Below are 14,821 nucleotides of genomic sequence, written 5' to 3'. Positions count from 1 at the left end.
GGACGGACGGACGGACGGGTGGACGCCTGGTCGCACGCGCGGCAGATCAGTGGTCCTAGAGCAGCAGACGGAGAGAAACAAGCGCAGGCAGGGCCGCAGCTCCCCGGGGTCGCCGCCCCGGTGCCGTCCCCGCGGGGGTCTCGGGAAGGCCGGGCTGGGGGCCCCGCCTAGCTCAGCCAGCTGCCCGCCCGCCAGAGCCGCGGGGCCGCACAAAGCGCGCTGCCCCGATTGGCTGCAGCGCGCCTCGCGGTCGGCCGCCCCGGGCCCGCGCGGCCAATCGGCGCATTTAAATGCAAATAAGTGGCTATAAAAGGGGCGGGACAGTGGCGGGCCGGAAGCCGAAAGGAGCGCGGACGGCTGGGCTGCTGCTGGGCGGCCGCGGGGCAGCGGAGGGCGCCGGCGCTCCCCGTCCCAGCTGCTCCCAGTCCCCGCCACGTCCCCGGCGGAGCGGGCATGGCGCCACCTGCGGCGCCCGGCCGGGACCGTGTGGGCCGTGAGGATGAGGACGGCTGGGAGACGAGAGGGGACCGCAAGGTGCGGGCCGGGGCCGTGGGCGAGCAAGCGGGTGGGAGGCCGTGCGGGGCTGGGACTCAGTGCCCCGCTCCCCGCAGGCCCGGAAGCCCCTGGTGGAGAAGAAGCGGCGCGCGCGGATCAACGAAAGCCTGCAGGAGCTGCGGCTGCTGCTGGCGGGCGCCGAGGTGCGGCGGCCGGGCAGGCGCCGTGGGGCTGCGGGCGGGCGGGTCCGGGAGCGCGCTGCCGGCTCACCGCCCTTCCCGCCGGCGCAGGTGCAGGCCAAGCTGGAGAACGCCGAGGTGCTGGAGCTGACGGTGCGGCGGGTCCAGGGTGTGCTGCGGGGCCGGGCGCGCGGTGAGTGGCGGCGGGGCGGGCGGGGGCGCCGGACGCAGGCTCCTGTAACCCCCGCCAGACGGAGGACTTCCCTCCCGGCGCCCCTGTCCTGTAGGCGGCGAGGGCTTCCCCCGGAGCAGGGTGCGCCCCCGCGTCTCCTGGGTGAGCCGCGGGCCGGGTGGGCTGGGCCACGCTGTCGCCGCTCACCGCGCGGGATGCGGCTCTCTCCCTCCCACCCTCCGGCCCAGAGCGCGAGCAGCTGCAGGCGGAAGCCAGCGAGCGCTTCGCTGCCGGCTACATCCAGTGCATGCACGAGGTGCACACGTTCGTGTCCACGTGCCAGGCCATCGACGCCACCGTCGCTGCCGAGCTCCTGAACCATCTGCTCGAGTCCATGCCGCTGCGTGAGGGCAGCAGCTTCCAGGATCTGCTGGGGGACGCCCTGGCGGGGCCACCTGGAGCCCCTGGGCGGAGTGGCTGGCCTGCGGGGGGCGCTCCGGGATCCCCGATACCCAGTCCCCCCGGTCCCGGGGACGACCTGTGCTCCGACCTGGAGGAGGCCCCTGAGGCTGAACTGAGTCGGGCTCCTGCTGAGGGGCCTGACTTGGTGCCTGCAGCCCTGGGCAGCCTGACCGCAGCCCAAATTGCCCAGAGTGTCTGGAGGCCTTGGTGACCGATGCCAGCCAGAGTCCTGCGGGGGTGGGCCCGGCCCTCCCTGGATCTCTCCCTCCTCCCAGGGGTTCAGATGTGGTGGGGTAGGGCCCTGAAGTCTCCCAGGTCTTCCCTCCCTCCTCCGATGGATGGCTTCCAGGGCAGCCCCTGGTGACCAGCCCAGTCAGGCCCCAGCCTCGTTTCTTAAGAAACTTTTAGGGACCCTGCAGCTCTGGGGTGGGTGGAGGGAGGGAGCCACAGGCAGGAGGAAGAATCTTGTAGAGCTACCAGCGCTCTCCCAGGTTCACCTGCCCAGCCTTCACCAGCCCTGTGCGGGCTCTGGGGGCAGAGGTGGCAGGAATGGTGCTGGGCACTAGTGTTCCAGGCAGCCCTGGGCTAAACAAAAGCTTGAACTTGCCACTTCAGCGGGGAGACGAGAGGCAGGTGCACTCTGCAGCACTGCCCAGAGCTGTGATGCTCTGTACATCTTGTTTGTAGCACACTTGAGTTTGTGTATTCCATTGACATCAAATGTGACAATTTTACTAAATAAAGAATTTTGGAGTTAGTTACCCTTGAAGTATTGTTGAGTGATGTGTCATTAATGTGTCAGATGTGTACATGCTAAACGAAGCACATTTCCCCTGCATCTGAGGCTGGTGAATGTCCTTTAAAACCTCACCCTTTCTCAGCAGAGTGAGCAGTGTGATGGTGGTGGGGATGCACTCCGTGGCTGTCTCTGCAACAGGCAGTACTTCTGTCCCCCATGCTAGGCAGGTCCTCAGGCCCAGCCTGTTCTTAGGCATTGTGTGTGTCCTGGAGAAGGATTTTGTTTGCATGAGGCTTGTCTCCAGGGTAACTCAGCAATAGGGAGATGACCTGTCTCTGTGCCATTTTCTTGTTCATGAGCTTCAGGAATAATAAAATAATGCCTAATTGCTACCCATTTGGCTTGAAAGTATCTTTCAAAGACCTGTTTTAGGACCCACGAGCATGACATAGACATCAGTCTACTTGTGTGAGGTTGTTGCTTATCTTGACTGAAGAAGGAACTTCCCCACTGCTGCCATTGACTTCAGGGTCAAGGAGACTCACCCAGTTTGTGGCCTGAAATGAAAGCACCGAGGCCCCAGGGGGCTTGAGCCTTAGGTCAAACTGGGTCCAGGAGGTCAGAACCCTCAGGGATGGAGGGTGGCAGGATGGGCAGCTGGGGTGCGGGACCCTGCCCTCTTGGGCTGGGCCAGACCTGCAGATAGCACGTGGTCAGCCGGCTGAAGTCACTGCCACAGTTACCCTAGCCCCCTCCTCCTGCTCCAGGACCCCAAAGCAGCAGCTTCTCACTGTGGGTTGGTAGCCCCCAGGCTAGGGCCGAGGTGTGACAACTTAGCATTGGCGTCGGGGTCACCTCTCTGGACACGTGCTTTTGACTTAACACCTTTCCCAGCAGCCCCTTTACAAAAGCCCCCAGCAGGTCCTGGCCCCCAGGGGTGTTTCAAAGTTTGAGGTTCACTCTGGCTCATCTCAATTCAATTATAGAAGCCACTGGGCTATAACCAGATGCAGCTTCACTTTATCATCTGGAGCTGAGCTACTGGGGCAGTGGGGGAGCCAGCGCCACAAACGAAGGCTTGAGCAATGGAAATATCATTCCTGGGATTATTTTAATGTCCTCAGACAGACTGATGTAGGATGTGCCCATAGGGACACAGATGGATAATGGGCAATCCTGAAAGCCCTGGCTCCCAATAGCACCCAGAGGCCATGCCAGTGAGGGAGCATCAGCCACGGACTGCTCAAAGGAGCAACTTTCACCTCTCAAGTCCACTCATCACACCTTTCCAGAGGCCCTAGGAGGGCGTGAAGGGGAAGCCCAGGAGGCAAGGTGCAGGAGGCTGACCTGGAGTAAAAGCATTGCTAGGACCGGGGTCAGAAGCCACTAACCCAGAACTCTGGCCCCATGCCCCTCCAGCCCTAAAGTCAGCTTCACAGTACTCCTCGAGTGCAGCTTCTTTTGGAAATGTAAACTGGCTCCCACACCAGTGACCACTGTTGGCCTTCTGGGGCTGAGAGCTGCTCTTGCCTGCAGTGCAGCCTGGGGCCACCAGCTTCCCAGTCAGCTACCAGCTCCTCTCCCAGCACCCCCAGGCCTCCCACAAGCCCTTCTCTGGGGCTGTCTCCTTCCCACCCAGATCCCTGACCCACTGTATTACTTTTCTATGGCTGCCAAAACCAATGACCACACTCTTGGTGGCTTCAAACACAACGGTTATTATCTTGCAGTTCCACGGGTTAGAAGTCTGTCAGGATTCACTGGGCCAAGATCAAGGTGTTGGCAGGCAGGGCTGTGTTCCTTCTCCTGCCTCTTCATTCAGGGACCACCCACATTCCTTGGCGGATGGTCCCTTCCTCCATCCTCAAAGTTCCTCGGAAGCATTGCGTCTCTCTGACCCTTCTTCCGTGGTCACGTCTCCTCCTTCTACTTTTAAAGATCCTTGTGATGACACCAGCCCCCTGGAGGATCCAGGATAATCTCCCTATATGAAGGTCTTTAGCTTAATTCTTAATTGCATTTGCAAAGTCCCTTTTGCCATGTAAAGTAGCATATTCGCGGGTTCTGGGAATTAGGATGTGGTCATGAAGGACATTCTCTGTGACACCTGCCCGCACCCTGGCCCAGGCGTTCTGCCTTCCATCGTGAAGCAGTGTGGCACCTGCTTCCCACATGGGCATGGGCCCCCATCCCTGCTCACCTGCTCAGGGACCCTGCTCTCCACTGCACCATTAGCTTCTCCTCCCTTCTGGATCATTCTCATTAACCTACAAACAGGCTGTAATGTGAATACCTTCACTCGGAAGAACCTCCCTGGATCTGACATACTGTTAGCCTCTGTCTCATTGCTTGAAAGAAAAATTCCTTGAAAGCGTCATCTACACTTACTGCCTCCACTTCCACACATCCCATTCCTCTTCATTCCTTTCCAATCAAGCTATTGGCCACCCTTCCACTGGAACTGCACAGTCAAAATCTCCAGTGACGAGCATGTTCCCCAACCCAGTGGGCATGTCTGCATGTCAACCTCACCTCTCGTGGGTTATGACTCATCCATCTGGAGGCTCCTCCTCCATTCTCAAGGGCACCACACCAGCCTTCCTTCTACCTCACCGGCCATCCTCAGTCCCCTGTACTCAATGCTCCTCCCTGCCGACCTCCACCTGGACGTGTTCTTCCCAAGGCTCTGTCCTCAGCCTTCCCCACCACCCCTACACCCAGTGACACCATCTGGCCCGTTTTGCCAATCCCGTACCCTTGATTCAAAGCCCCTCTCCAGGCGGCTGGCTCCTCTCCATCCTCCTGTCCACTCAGTGACTGCACTTAGATGTCAGATGGGCTCACAACACCACCAAAACAACAGATCCGCAGGCATTCCCACTTCTTGGCACCCCATGGATTGAGCAAAAAAATCCAGACGTCACCCTCAAGTTCACCCTCTTCCCGCCATCCCACTTCCTATCAGTCAAGCCCATGAGCACTTCTTTTTTATTTTTATTTATTATTATTATTATTATTGTTATTTTGAGACGGAGTCTCTGTCGCCCAGGCTGGAGTGCAGCGGCGAGATCTCGGCTCACTGCAACCTCTGCCTCCTGGGTTCAAACGATTCTCCTGCCTCAGCCTCCCGAGTAGCTGGGACTACAGGCGCCCGCCACCACGCTCGGCTAATTTTTTGTATTTTTAGTAGAGACGGGGTTTCACCGTGTTAGCCAGGATGGTCTCGATCTCCTGACCTCGTGATCTGCCCGCCTAGGCCTCCCAAAGTGCTGGGATTACAGGCGTGAGCCACCAAGCCCGGCCGAGCTCTACTTCTAAGCGCTGCCTCCACGTGTCGTCTTCTTTGCCACCGACCGAGTCCAAAGCAGCCTCGTTTCTAACCTGGGCCTCCGCAGCAGGCCTCTGACTCCCTCCCACTCCACTCCCTTCCTGACCGCGACCTTCAAGACTCTACCCGGTTCAGCACCTCCGCTCCCCGGGGCTCCCCCGTTCCAGCCCTCCCCACGCTCTGCTCAGGCTTCTGCAAGTGACCCGAGAGCCAGGACCCGGACGGTCTCGATCAGCCAGCGCGCCCAGCCCTTGAGCCCTTCCGGGACTGCCCGGAGCCGGCGCTGGGGAATACCGAGCCCCCTGGAGCCGGGTTCGAGGAGCGCCGTGCGCTGGGAGGTGCTCGGAGGAACCGAGGCCTTGACCACGCCCCCTCCAGCCCCGCCCCGCCAGAGGCGAGCCGCGGGGCCTCCTGGGAGATGTAGTTCCAACCCCTTTACTTAGATTTTTTTTTTTTTTTTTATCAGTTTTATTTAAGAATTTCCAACAATGACACCTCTTATAAAAAGCATCCAAGCACAGGACACAGAACTGCAGCAAACAGCATTCTTATGGGTAGCTAACAGACATTAGAACTTCTACCCTTCTTTGAGACATCAGAGTTCACTGGTGAACTCGGCTTCCAAGTCCTCCTGCAAAGCACACCACAAGCTCAGTCCATGTTCTCAGCCCATCAGCTTCAGTTCACATTGCCACACTTACATATCAGTAACAGAAGAGAACACACACCATACAGCATTCACAGCAGTTGACAAAGGGGTAGGCGGAGTACGAGTATCATTTCACTTAACACGTTCAAATAAAGTGGGCTATCTAAGAACAAAAACTCACTTAAAGTCTTCCAACAGATGTGGATGTCCTTTGAATGCAAAAAACATTCGTACGTTATTTGCTATCATTGCTGTCTGCACACTGCCACCAAAGCCGCAGGATTGAGAGACACATCTCGCCAAGTTGAAAAATATCCGTTATACACCATCAAGTCTCTGCACGTGCTCTCTCCTTTTCTCACTCATACTAGCCTTTCATGCCTCGGTACCACCGTCAATCCCACACAAGGTTTCAAAAGTTCAAACAGCCTTCTGGTTCCATATCACAGCCTTGCGTTCAGAGCGTTTATACGGCTCCATGAAATAAAGAGTAGCGGATAAAAATGGGACACCCACCGTCAAAGACGCGGCCTGTGATGCGTGATGACGAATTCTTGAAGGAGAAAGCATGTAGACAGAAGGGTTCCTATGGCAGAATATTCACAGCACTACTTTCAATCAAGTGCTTCTTCCATAAACATTTGAAATGAGATGAACTACAGAGATTAAATGAAGGCTTCATATTGTACTTTTGTATTTGAGGGGAGACAAGTGTTAAAAAACAAAACAAAAGAACCAAACTGTGACACCATGATCTCCTAAAAGGAGATTTTCTTAAGGAAAAAAATCCATATGGTGGGGTTCAAATTAAAACAAGGAATAAAGAACGTAGTTCTAATCCATGGCTTCCATTTTGAACATGCAAAGAATTCACTTGACCAGTCCAGGGATAAAATATGACCGGAGAAACCTTTTGATACCAATTGTAGTATGTTGGTTTACGAATCAGGCAAACAGCAGTTCACTTTCAGCCACTCAATATTTCAACCTTTCATGTAACAAAACTTATAAAATTCCTTTAGCTGTTCCTTTTTCTAAAGAAAAATGTCAAAAATACTGCTGAATATACTCCACATTGAACAAACCAATTTTGAAAATTCTTAGTACATATGTATTTTACAATGTATTTACCATGAGTTTAGAAAAAGTTGAATTCCGACCATTCTATACCAACCAACCACAACCCCACTGTCTACATTCCCCAGCCAGAAGACTTAGAATCCACGCTTGAGCCAAAGCCGCCATTAAAACCACTGCCAACCCTGCATTTGATGCTGATCCCCAACCAATTGCTGCACCAAAATTAGAACCACTATAAGAGTTATTTCCAGAACCGAAGGCCTGGTTTGGCTCCCTCTGCATGTTGCCTTGGCTTTGGTTATTATCCGATGGGCCTGGCTGGTTCGCTGGCTGGCTAACACGCCCATCGTACACCAACTGCTCTGTAGCGCTGCCTGGGGGGCAGCCATCATGACTGGATTAATGCTGAACGCACCGAAGTTTATCCCACCACCCATATTACTACCTTGATTGTTTCCCAAACCAGCTCCACCCCCTCTACTATTACCAAATCCACCGATTCCCAAAGCCACCTGGAATACCACCAAATCTTCCACTTCTTTCTGTCTATTGCCATTGTGCTTGGGTTCGGCATTGGATATATGAACACTGATTCCTTTAATCAAGTGCTCTCCACAAAGAGACTGAGCAATCTGATCCTCTGCAAATGGAACAAAGGCAAAGGCCCTGAACGGGTTGGGGATGAAGGCATCCATCACATCCCCATACTGAGAGAAGAACTCCCACAGCTCATCCTCAGTCATGTCCTCTGTACAGCGCCCCACAAACACTTCTCTGCTTCTCAAAGGCTCATCTTGGCTTTGCTGCACCATAAGAACTTCTCCAAAGGTACTACAATACTCTTTCAGGTCCTGTTCAGTTGTTTTCCACGGGAGACCCAACACTATTCAATCGAACGGGTCTTTTCACTTTCACTGCTGATGAAGCATCTGTCTCACCCATTTTTCTTTTGTTACCTTTCGGATAGTTGACAACATACACCAGATTTCTCCAGCCAGCATCGGGGGCATGCAGAATTCCTTCTACCAGCCGGACACCTCTCATACATTGAGACACTGGATTCCCGTAGCAAAGCCCACACGCCCCTGGAAACCGGGCTGTAACCGTGGACAGCAGCACCTTCCCATCGTCTTCCGATGGTATTTCAATGGGCTCATCGTTCTCATCTTCGGTTACCCGAATATATTCAGACATCTTTTACTTTTCCACTAGGCCGCTGCTGGGAAGCCCGACAGGGACACCGAGGCAGCGACGGACCTAAGGGCCAGTTTTTTTTTTTTTAAAGAGGCCACCACATGCTGAGGCGGGACTACAACTCCCAGAGGCCTCCGCGGCCCGGAGGCCACGCCCCTTGGCGGCGAGCTCTGAGCCCTTTGCGGCATTTGACACTCGACATCCTCGTGCTTCTTAAAGCACGTGCCCAACGGTGAGCAACTGCATCCAACGGTGCCCGAGGGACTCGCGCTGCCCGTTAAGCAGCTTTGTGGTGGCGGAGGCTGGGCTGCGGTCTCTCCGACATCCTGGGGCAGAGGAAGAGGTGAAGGCTCTGCAGCCCCCGCCGCCCGATTTACGCTTGAGGAAGCGAAGGCCAGACAGGTCCTCTGCGGGGCCAGCCCACGGCTGCCGGGGGGCCCAGCCCGAGAGAGCGGGACCGGGCTGCGGGGCCCAGCGGCCTGGACGGCGGAGCGTTGAAAGCTCCCCCAGGGAAAGGAAGTGCAGCCGAAATCAACGACTGAGGTCATGAAGGAGGGGACGCTTGAGGCCGTGGAAGGGAAGCAGGTTTCTCCAGGAGGGAACCCGGGCCTCCGCTTTGCTCAGCGTTCCCCTCGCGAATGTGTTGAGCAGCTGTTATGTGCTGGGGGTACAGAGGTGAGACTCACAAGGCCCCTGCATTGTCTTTAAGATCAGCAAGACCCCGCAGAGAAGCCAATCCAACGCACACTGCCCGAGGTAGATGTTGGCATTCCTTGATAGACGGCAGCCAGGGAAGCCCAGGTCTGACTAGATTATTGTCAGTACTTGGATTTGAATGTATCTGGCAGGAGGAGGGTTAAGGTTTAAGCTGTGCTCAGAAGCCCCTCAGCTCTTCATGGAATCTCCCAGGCTTTTCAGTCTTGCATCCTCATGGAAAAATACTGCCCTCCCTGGGAAACCATGCTTTCTGTCCACACCTGCTCTGTTTCCATGTCGCTGTACTACCTATTGACCTGTCAATGGATGATGACACTTGGGGTACCATCCTCTCTCCTCCAGATCTTGCCCCACCTTAACCTTGAAAGAATATTAAATGCGCCCTTAGACGCCAGGAACCATCCCTCAAACCTTGCCATTCCTCTCTGTTGAACCTGTTCCAAATCTTAAGTGCCAACCTCCATCTTATCCGCTTTATCCTGGGGAACTTGTCCTCACACCCCGTTGAGGTTTCTTACTTATTGTCCTACTGTTTTCTTCGCACTCCAGTTTCTTAAAAACAGTCATCATTCTCATTTTCTTCATTTCCTCACCACCTGTTTGTCCCTAACAAAATTTCAGTATGGCTACGTTTCCTGCCGTTCTACTACAGAAAACTTCTGCCAGAGTCTCCAATGAACTCCTGATTGCTGAGTAGACTCTTCAGTTTTCTCACCTGAACTTTGCAGCATTTGATACTCAACATCCTCGTGCTTCTTAAAACATCGTTCTTGCCAGAGCGCAGTGGCTCACACCTGTAATCCCGGCACTTTGGGAGGCTGAGTTAGGCAGATCGCTTGAGCCCAGGAGTTCAAGACCAGCCTGGGCAACACAGCGAGAGTCCATCTCTACCAAAAATGCAAAACATTAGCCAGACATGGTGGCCTGCACCTGTAGTCCCAGCCACTCGAGAGGCTGAGACGGGAGTATCATTGGAGCCTGGGAAGTCAAGACTGCGGTGAACTGAGATCATGCCACTGCGCTCCAGCCTGGACGATGGGAGTGAGACCTTATCTCAAAAAACTGTTCTCTGTCTAGTTTTCTTGCTCTTCCTGTTCCACCATTCCTTCTCAGGTTCTGGCAGTGGCTCCTCACAACTGGATATTAAATATTGTTTTTTTTTTTTCTTTTTTGAGACAGGTTCTCATTCTGTCTCAGGCCGGAGGCTGGAGTGCAGTGGTACGATCATGGCTCACCACAACCTCGACCTCCCAGGCTCAAGTCATCCTCCTACCTCAGCCTCCTAAGTAGCTGGGACTATAGGCGCACACGCACACCACCATGCCTGGCTGATTTTTGTATTTTTTGTAGAGAGAGATGTTTGTAGTGTTGCCCAGGCTGGTCCCAGCAATCCACCTGCCTCACTCTCCCAAAGTGCTGGGGTTATAGGCATGAGCCACCGCGCCCGGCGAATATTGTCTTCTTAAACATTGTGCCCCACATTTCTTTGCTAGGCCCTCTTCTCTAGCTTCTAGGCTGTAATCTGTATGATCTCCATGGCTTCGCCTGCCGTGCCACCGGCTGCAAAGTCTATTTCCGGCCCAGCCCTTTCTGGAGTTCTCACAGAGTTTATCCAAATGCCCCTGGCTGTCGCCTCTCAGGAATCCCACAGGTTCTGCAACAAGTTCAAATGTGAACTCAGCTTTCCAATAAAACCTGCGCTTCCCTTCATGTTCTGGATCCTTGAGAGCAACAAGGTCATCAATCCCTCAGTCTGGAAACCAGACGGTCCATGGAGACACCTCCTTGGAGCCCTGCCTGGGCAACCTTGACCTCCCAGGTTCCAGGGGACACTGGCGCCCTGCAGGTAGTGTCCAGGAACTGGCAATCCTACCACTTCAATAGGTTGAACGAACAAGTGGATGAGTCTTAGCCATCCCTTTCCCTCTGTCCGGCTCCTGCATTCTTAGTTCAGGTTCTTGTCGCTCACCTGGAGAATGGCAGTGGTCATTAAGAAAACCCCCACCTTGAAGGTCACGCCCTGAGCTTCAGTCTTTTCAAAAGCCCAACACTGCAGATTCTCAAAGAATAGTAGGCCTGGTCCTCACGTGGGCTAACTCAGAACTTACTGACTGCCTCCACGCCCCCTGCGCCACCTTCTGTATCCATGCCCTTGCCAGATATTTGGTTTGCTGCATGGCCAAAGCCGCTGCTCTGCCCTCTGCATGCCTCCAGGTTTGGCTCAGATAGACTGTCTGCCTGAAGCCTTTCCTGGCCACCCCTGGTTTTATGCAGTTTCCAAGGCTTCTTTTATTTCCCTGACAGCATAGTCCAGATAATGTTTGCTTGTTCATTCCACAGTTGTTAACTGGATGCCTGCTCTTTGTCAGGCATTCTTCTAGTTGCTGGAGACAGACAGCGCTTCTTCTCAAGTTTATGCTGTTATGGGCAGATAGGCTGTTGGGTTGTTGATGTTTGTCTTTTTTTTTTTTTTTTTTTTTTTGAGACAGTTTGTGCTTTTGTTGTCCAGGCTGGAGTGCAGTGGCATGATCTCGGCTCACTGCAGCTTCCTCCTCCTGGGTTCAAGTAATTCTCCTGCCTCACCCTCCCAAGTAGCTGGGATTACAGGCACCCGCCACCACACCCAGCTAATTTTTGTATTTTTAGTAGAGATGAAGTTTCACCATGTTGGCCAGGCTGGCCTCGAACTCCTGACCTCAGGCGATCCACCTGCCTCAGCCTCCCAAAGTGCTAGGATTACAGGCGTGAGCCACCATGCCTGGCCTGTTGTCTCTTGATCCTTGAATACGCAGTCTCTGTCTCGTCTGTATTCCTGCCTCCTATTTTCTCTCTCCTGCCTCTATTTTCTCTCCCTCCCTCTTTATCTCTTAAACCGTTGTCTCTTCATCCACACCATGGGAATGGCAGTAGTACCTACTTGTTTTGAGGGTTGAATGAAATAGCACGGACAGCCCCTTTTTCAGTGCCTACTGTTGGTTGGAATTCCCTTTCTCTTTGTTTCCACCTTGTTCTCTTTGCGTCTTCATCCTCCCCTGCCTTCATATCCTTCCCTTCCCCATCTCACCAGCTCTCTCTTCCTCTCTCTGGCTCCCTTCCTCTCTTCTCTCTTCCCTGTCTCTCTGCCTCTCTCCGTTTCTTTCATTCTCCCGTCCCTGTTTCTGTCTCTTCCTCCAACCCACCTTTGCTGGGCTTTCCCTGCCTCTGCCCCTGCCTTGCCTTCTTTGTCTTTCTCTAGCCTCCCTCTGCCTCTACCTCCCTCTCAGACGAGAGCAGGTGACTCCCCTGATGCTTCCTGCCCCTTCCCTGGCGGTGGGTGTGGAGGGGGTGACTGTCCAGCTTCTGCAGGGCCAGTGACTACCTCCACCTTGTTCCTGCCCTGCAGGGTCTAAGCACCTCCCTCACGCAGGCAGAACCCTGGCTCCCATGTTCACCATGCTGAGAAAGACCTGCGGGGGACAGCAGGAGGACAGCCGGGGAATGGGCCCGCACTTGCCCAGGTGAGTGCTGTGGGGAGTCAGGCCAGCCCTGTGGAGAAGGCCGCTGGAAAGGGGGAACTGATGCTGCCCTTCCTTATAAAAAGGGCCACTCAGTCCATGTAGCTGAGGACCAGCACCAGGCAGGATCTTTAATGGGACTCTGGCCTTTGTTAAGGGGCCACAGGCTTGTTTAGGGAGGCGGGGACAGAGTCAGGAGGGAGAAGTACCACTTCTCCTGGGAGCGGCATGGAACACAATAGCCCTGGGGCGGGCCCGAGCCCAGCCCTCGGTTTCTAGCTAAGGATCAGGTGAGAACCCCCAGACGTCTAGCGCCCTGAGGAGCCTGGCTGCGGGCTGCTTCCTCTTCCAGAAGTCCCTGCAGATCCTGTCCTCTGGCTTTGCCCTGCCTAAGACCCAGTCTGCACCAAGGCTGACTGGAGAGAGAGGGCTGTCCCTTTGTGCCCTACAAGTGCAGACAGTGTGTGGGTGCCTCCCCTGGGCCCTGCACAGGTTCTGTGGCACCGGTGGCATGCGGGAAGGTGGGAGGAGGCACACCCTGCCTTTGGGAAGCTGAGAACAGATCCCTGGGGGCAACCTGTGCCCCTCTAACCAGGAGGAGTCTCAATAGGAAATTTTAGCTACTCCTGGTGGAGCAGGGCCTGTGCCTTAAGGAGAGTGGAATTTCCGAGGGACAGACATTTCCTGACCATTTGTGAATAGGAAACAAGGCAATGGGAGAACAATCAATGGGGCATGGGAGTTGAGAAAAAGGTGACATGACCTCTGACAGGCAGGCTCCTGAAGGAAGGCTTCCTGGTGGAGGTGGCATATGAGCCTTGCAGGACAGGTAGAGGTTGAAGGATGAGACAGAGGAGGGGGGCTTGCCTTTCAGACCCCAGACGCCACCATGCTCCCTATCTTGACGGGAATTTCCCAGTGACAGGGCAGGAGTGAAGCACAGGGCCTTCCACTGCTGGGAATTTGGCTGTGTTGGCGCGTGGGGTCTGCCCTGGGGTGCATGCTGCCTTCGCTGGCTTCACCCCATTTCCCTCTCTCCCCTTCTTACCATCAGAGGCAGAGCTCGCGCATGCCCGACCTCGCTCGTCACGGCTCCCTGGGCAGCAGCGCCCTGGCAGTTGGAAGTGGAAGGCTTATCAGAGTCCGCGCAGCCCCACCGCCCTCCCCACTCTCGGGGTTGGGCATCGGGGGACAGGGCCAGGGCAGGGAGGAAGACGGAGCCCGGCTCACCCCACAGCTCAGCCCATGAGGGTGCGCAGAGCAGGGCTGGCAGGAGTGGGCCACTCCACACCCAACCCTGTTGAAGAAAAAGAACAGAAATGGGGAACAGAAAGTTGTCGATTGCTGTGTAACAAATTGCCCCGCAGCTTAGCCCCTCCAAACAAACGAAGCTCCACAGTGTCGCGGGTCAGACATCCAGGCCCGGTGAAGGGGCCTCTGCCTCAAAGTCCCTCTCGAGGCCTCAGTCCCGGCCCGGCCGGACTGTGAGTGGATTGCAGGCTCCGTGCGGGGAGGCTCAGCCTCTCTGCTGGCCCCGTGGCTGTGGGCAGGATTCAGTTCCTCGTGGGCTGTTAGAGTGAGGGCCTTGACCTTTTCTGCTTTTTGGCTGGAGGCCTCACTCTGTTCTCTGCTGCACGGATCATTCTTTGGCACAGCTCCCGCATAGCTGAGCAAGCCGCCAAGGTGGGCTCCTGCAGCCAAAGGGAATTCTCCCCTCTTTCTGCTGTGTTCTCTTTGTGTCGGTTCAGCCCCGGGGAGGAGGTTCCACAGGACAGACAGACCAGGAGTTGGGGGCGTTGAGGGCCATCTCACAGGCTGCCCACCACAGCCCCCACGCAGCTACCTGTGTCTGTGTTCTTGCCACTGTCCCTACCCTCCAGGAGTGGGTCTGGTCCCATCAGGGAGGGCAGCGCTCTCTTCACTCTGCCCTTACTCTGGTGTTTCACTGTGATTTTAAAAACTGAAACTGTAATTGTTACCCCTTGACATAGCTGCACCCTGAGAGGGCCTCTGCCACGCCCCTCCTTCTCTTAAGCCTTTCCAAGCTGTCTGATGTTTTTTAAATCCCATTTCCTGAGTGACACAGAGCATCTTTTCTTAAGCTTATGAGTGACTTATTTGTGTTTTCCTCAAAGCTACAGGGGACCCCCAATCTGTTTGTTTCCAGAGGCCCTGATGGTGTCGTCTGGGGAGTGGAGGAACCTGAGGGAAAATCCCAGGGGCGAGTCAGGGGAGAGCTCTGTCCTGGTGCCCTTGCACGTATCCACATGGGCCACAGCTGCACCCGGCTCTCAGCAGAGGGCCTCGCCATG

The 14,821-nt window shown here is 55.1% G+C and overlaps 1 protein-coding gene and 2 pseudogenes across 7 annotated transcripts; 2 read left to right on the top strand and 1 right to left on the bottom strand.

Moving 5' to 3' along the window:
- Window positions 1-332: 332 nt before the first annotated feature.
- Window positions 333-2,077, top strand: HES6 (hes family bHLH transcription factor 6). Of its 5 annotated transcripts, none has more exons than XM_055287880.2 (4): window positions 333-534; window positions 612-698; window positions 786-867; window positions 1,095-2,077. In XM_055287880.2, the coding sequence occupies exons 1-4, from the start codon at window positions 454-456 to the stop codon at window positions 1,517-1,519; spliced, it is 675 nt and encodes a 224-aa protein (XP_055143855.1). In that variant the 5' UTR covers window positions 333-453; the 3' UTR covers window positions 1,520-2,077. The 5 variants fall into 5 exon arrangements, with proteins under 5 accessions (XP_055143855.1, XP_055143856.1, XP_055143858.1 ...); XM_055287881.2 differs by having other exon boundaries at window positions 339-534; window positions 792-867; XM_055287883.2 differs by having other exon boundaries at window positions 339-534; window positions 786-827.
- A 5,057-nt stretch (window positions 2,078-7,134) lies between these two features.
- Window positions 7,135-8,392, bottom strand: LOC129488642 (TAR DNA-binding protein 43-like; annotated as a pseudogene). The gene has a single exon (XR_010122449.1). The product of XR_010122449.1 is annotated as a TAR DNA-binding protein 43-like (transcript).
- A 90-nt stretch (window positions 8,393-8,482) lies between these two features.
- Window positions 8,483-13,929, top strand: LOC129488641 (uncharacterized; annotated as a pseudogene). Its single transcript, XR_008659700.2, has 3 exons — window positions 8,483-8,973; window positions 12,398-12,512; window positions 13,564-13,929. The product of XR_008659700.2 is annotated as an uncharacterized protein (transcript).
- The last annotated feature ends 892 nt before the right edge of the window (window positions 13,930-14,821 follow it).

Source organism: Symphalangus syndactylus, chromosome 8 (genome assembly GCF_028878055.3).
Source record: "Symphalangus syndactylus isolate Jambi chromosome 8, NHGRI_mSymSyn1-v2.1_pri, whole genome shotgun sequence".
NCBI lineage: Eukaryota > Metazoa > Chordata > Mammalia > Primates > Hylobatidae > Symphalangus > Symphalangus syndactylus.
The sequence above is the reverse complement of the archived record's forward strand: the minus strand, read 5'-3'. Positions and strand labels throughout refer to the sequence as shown.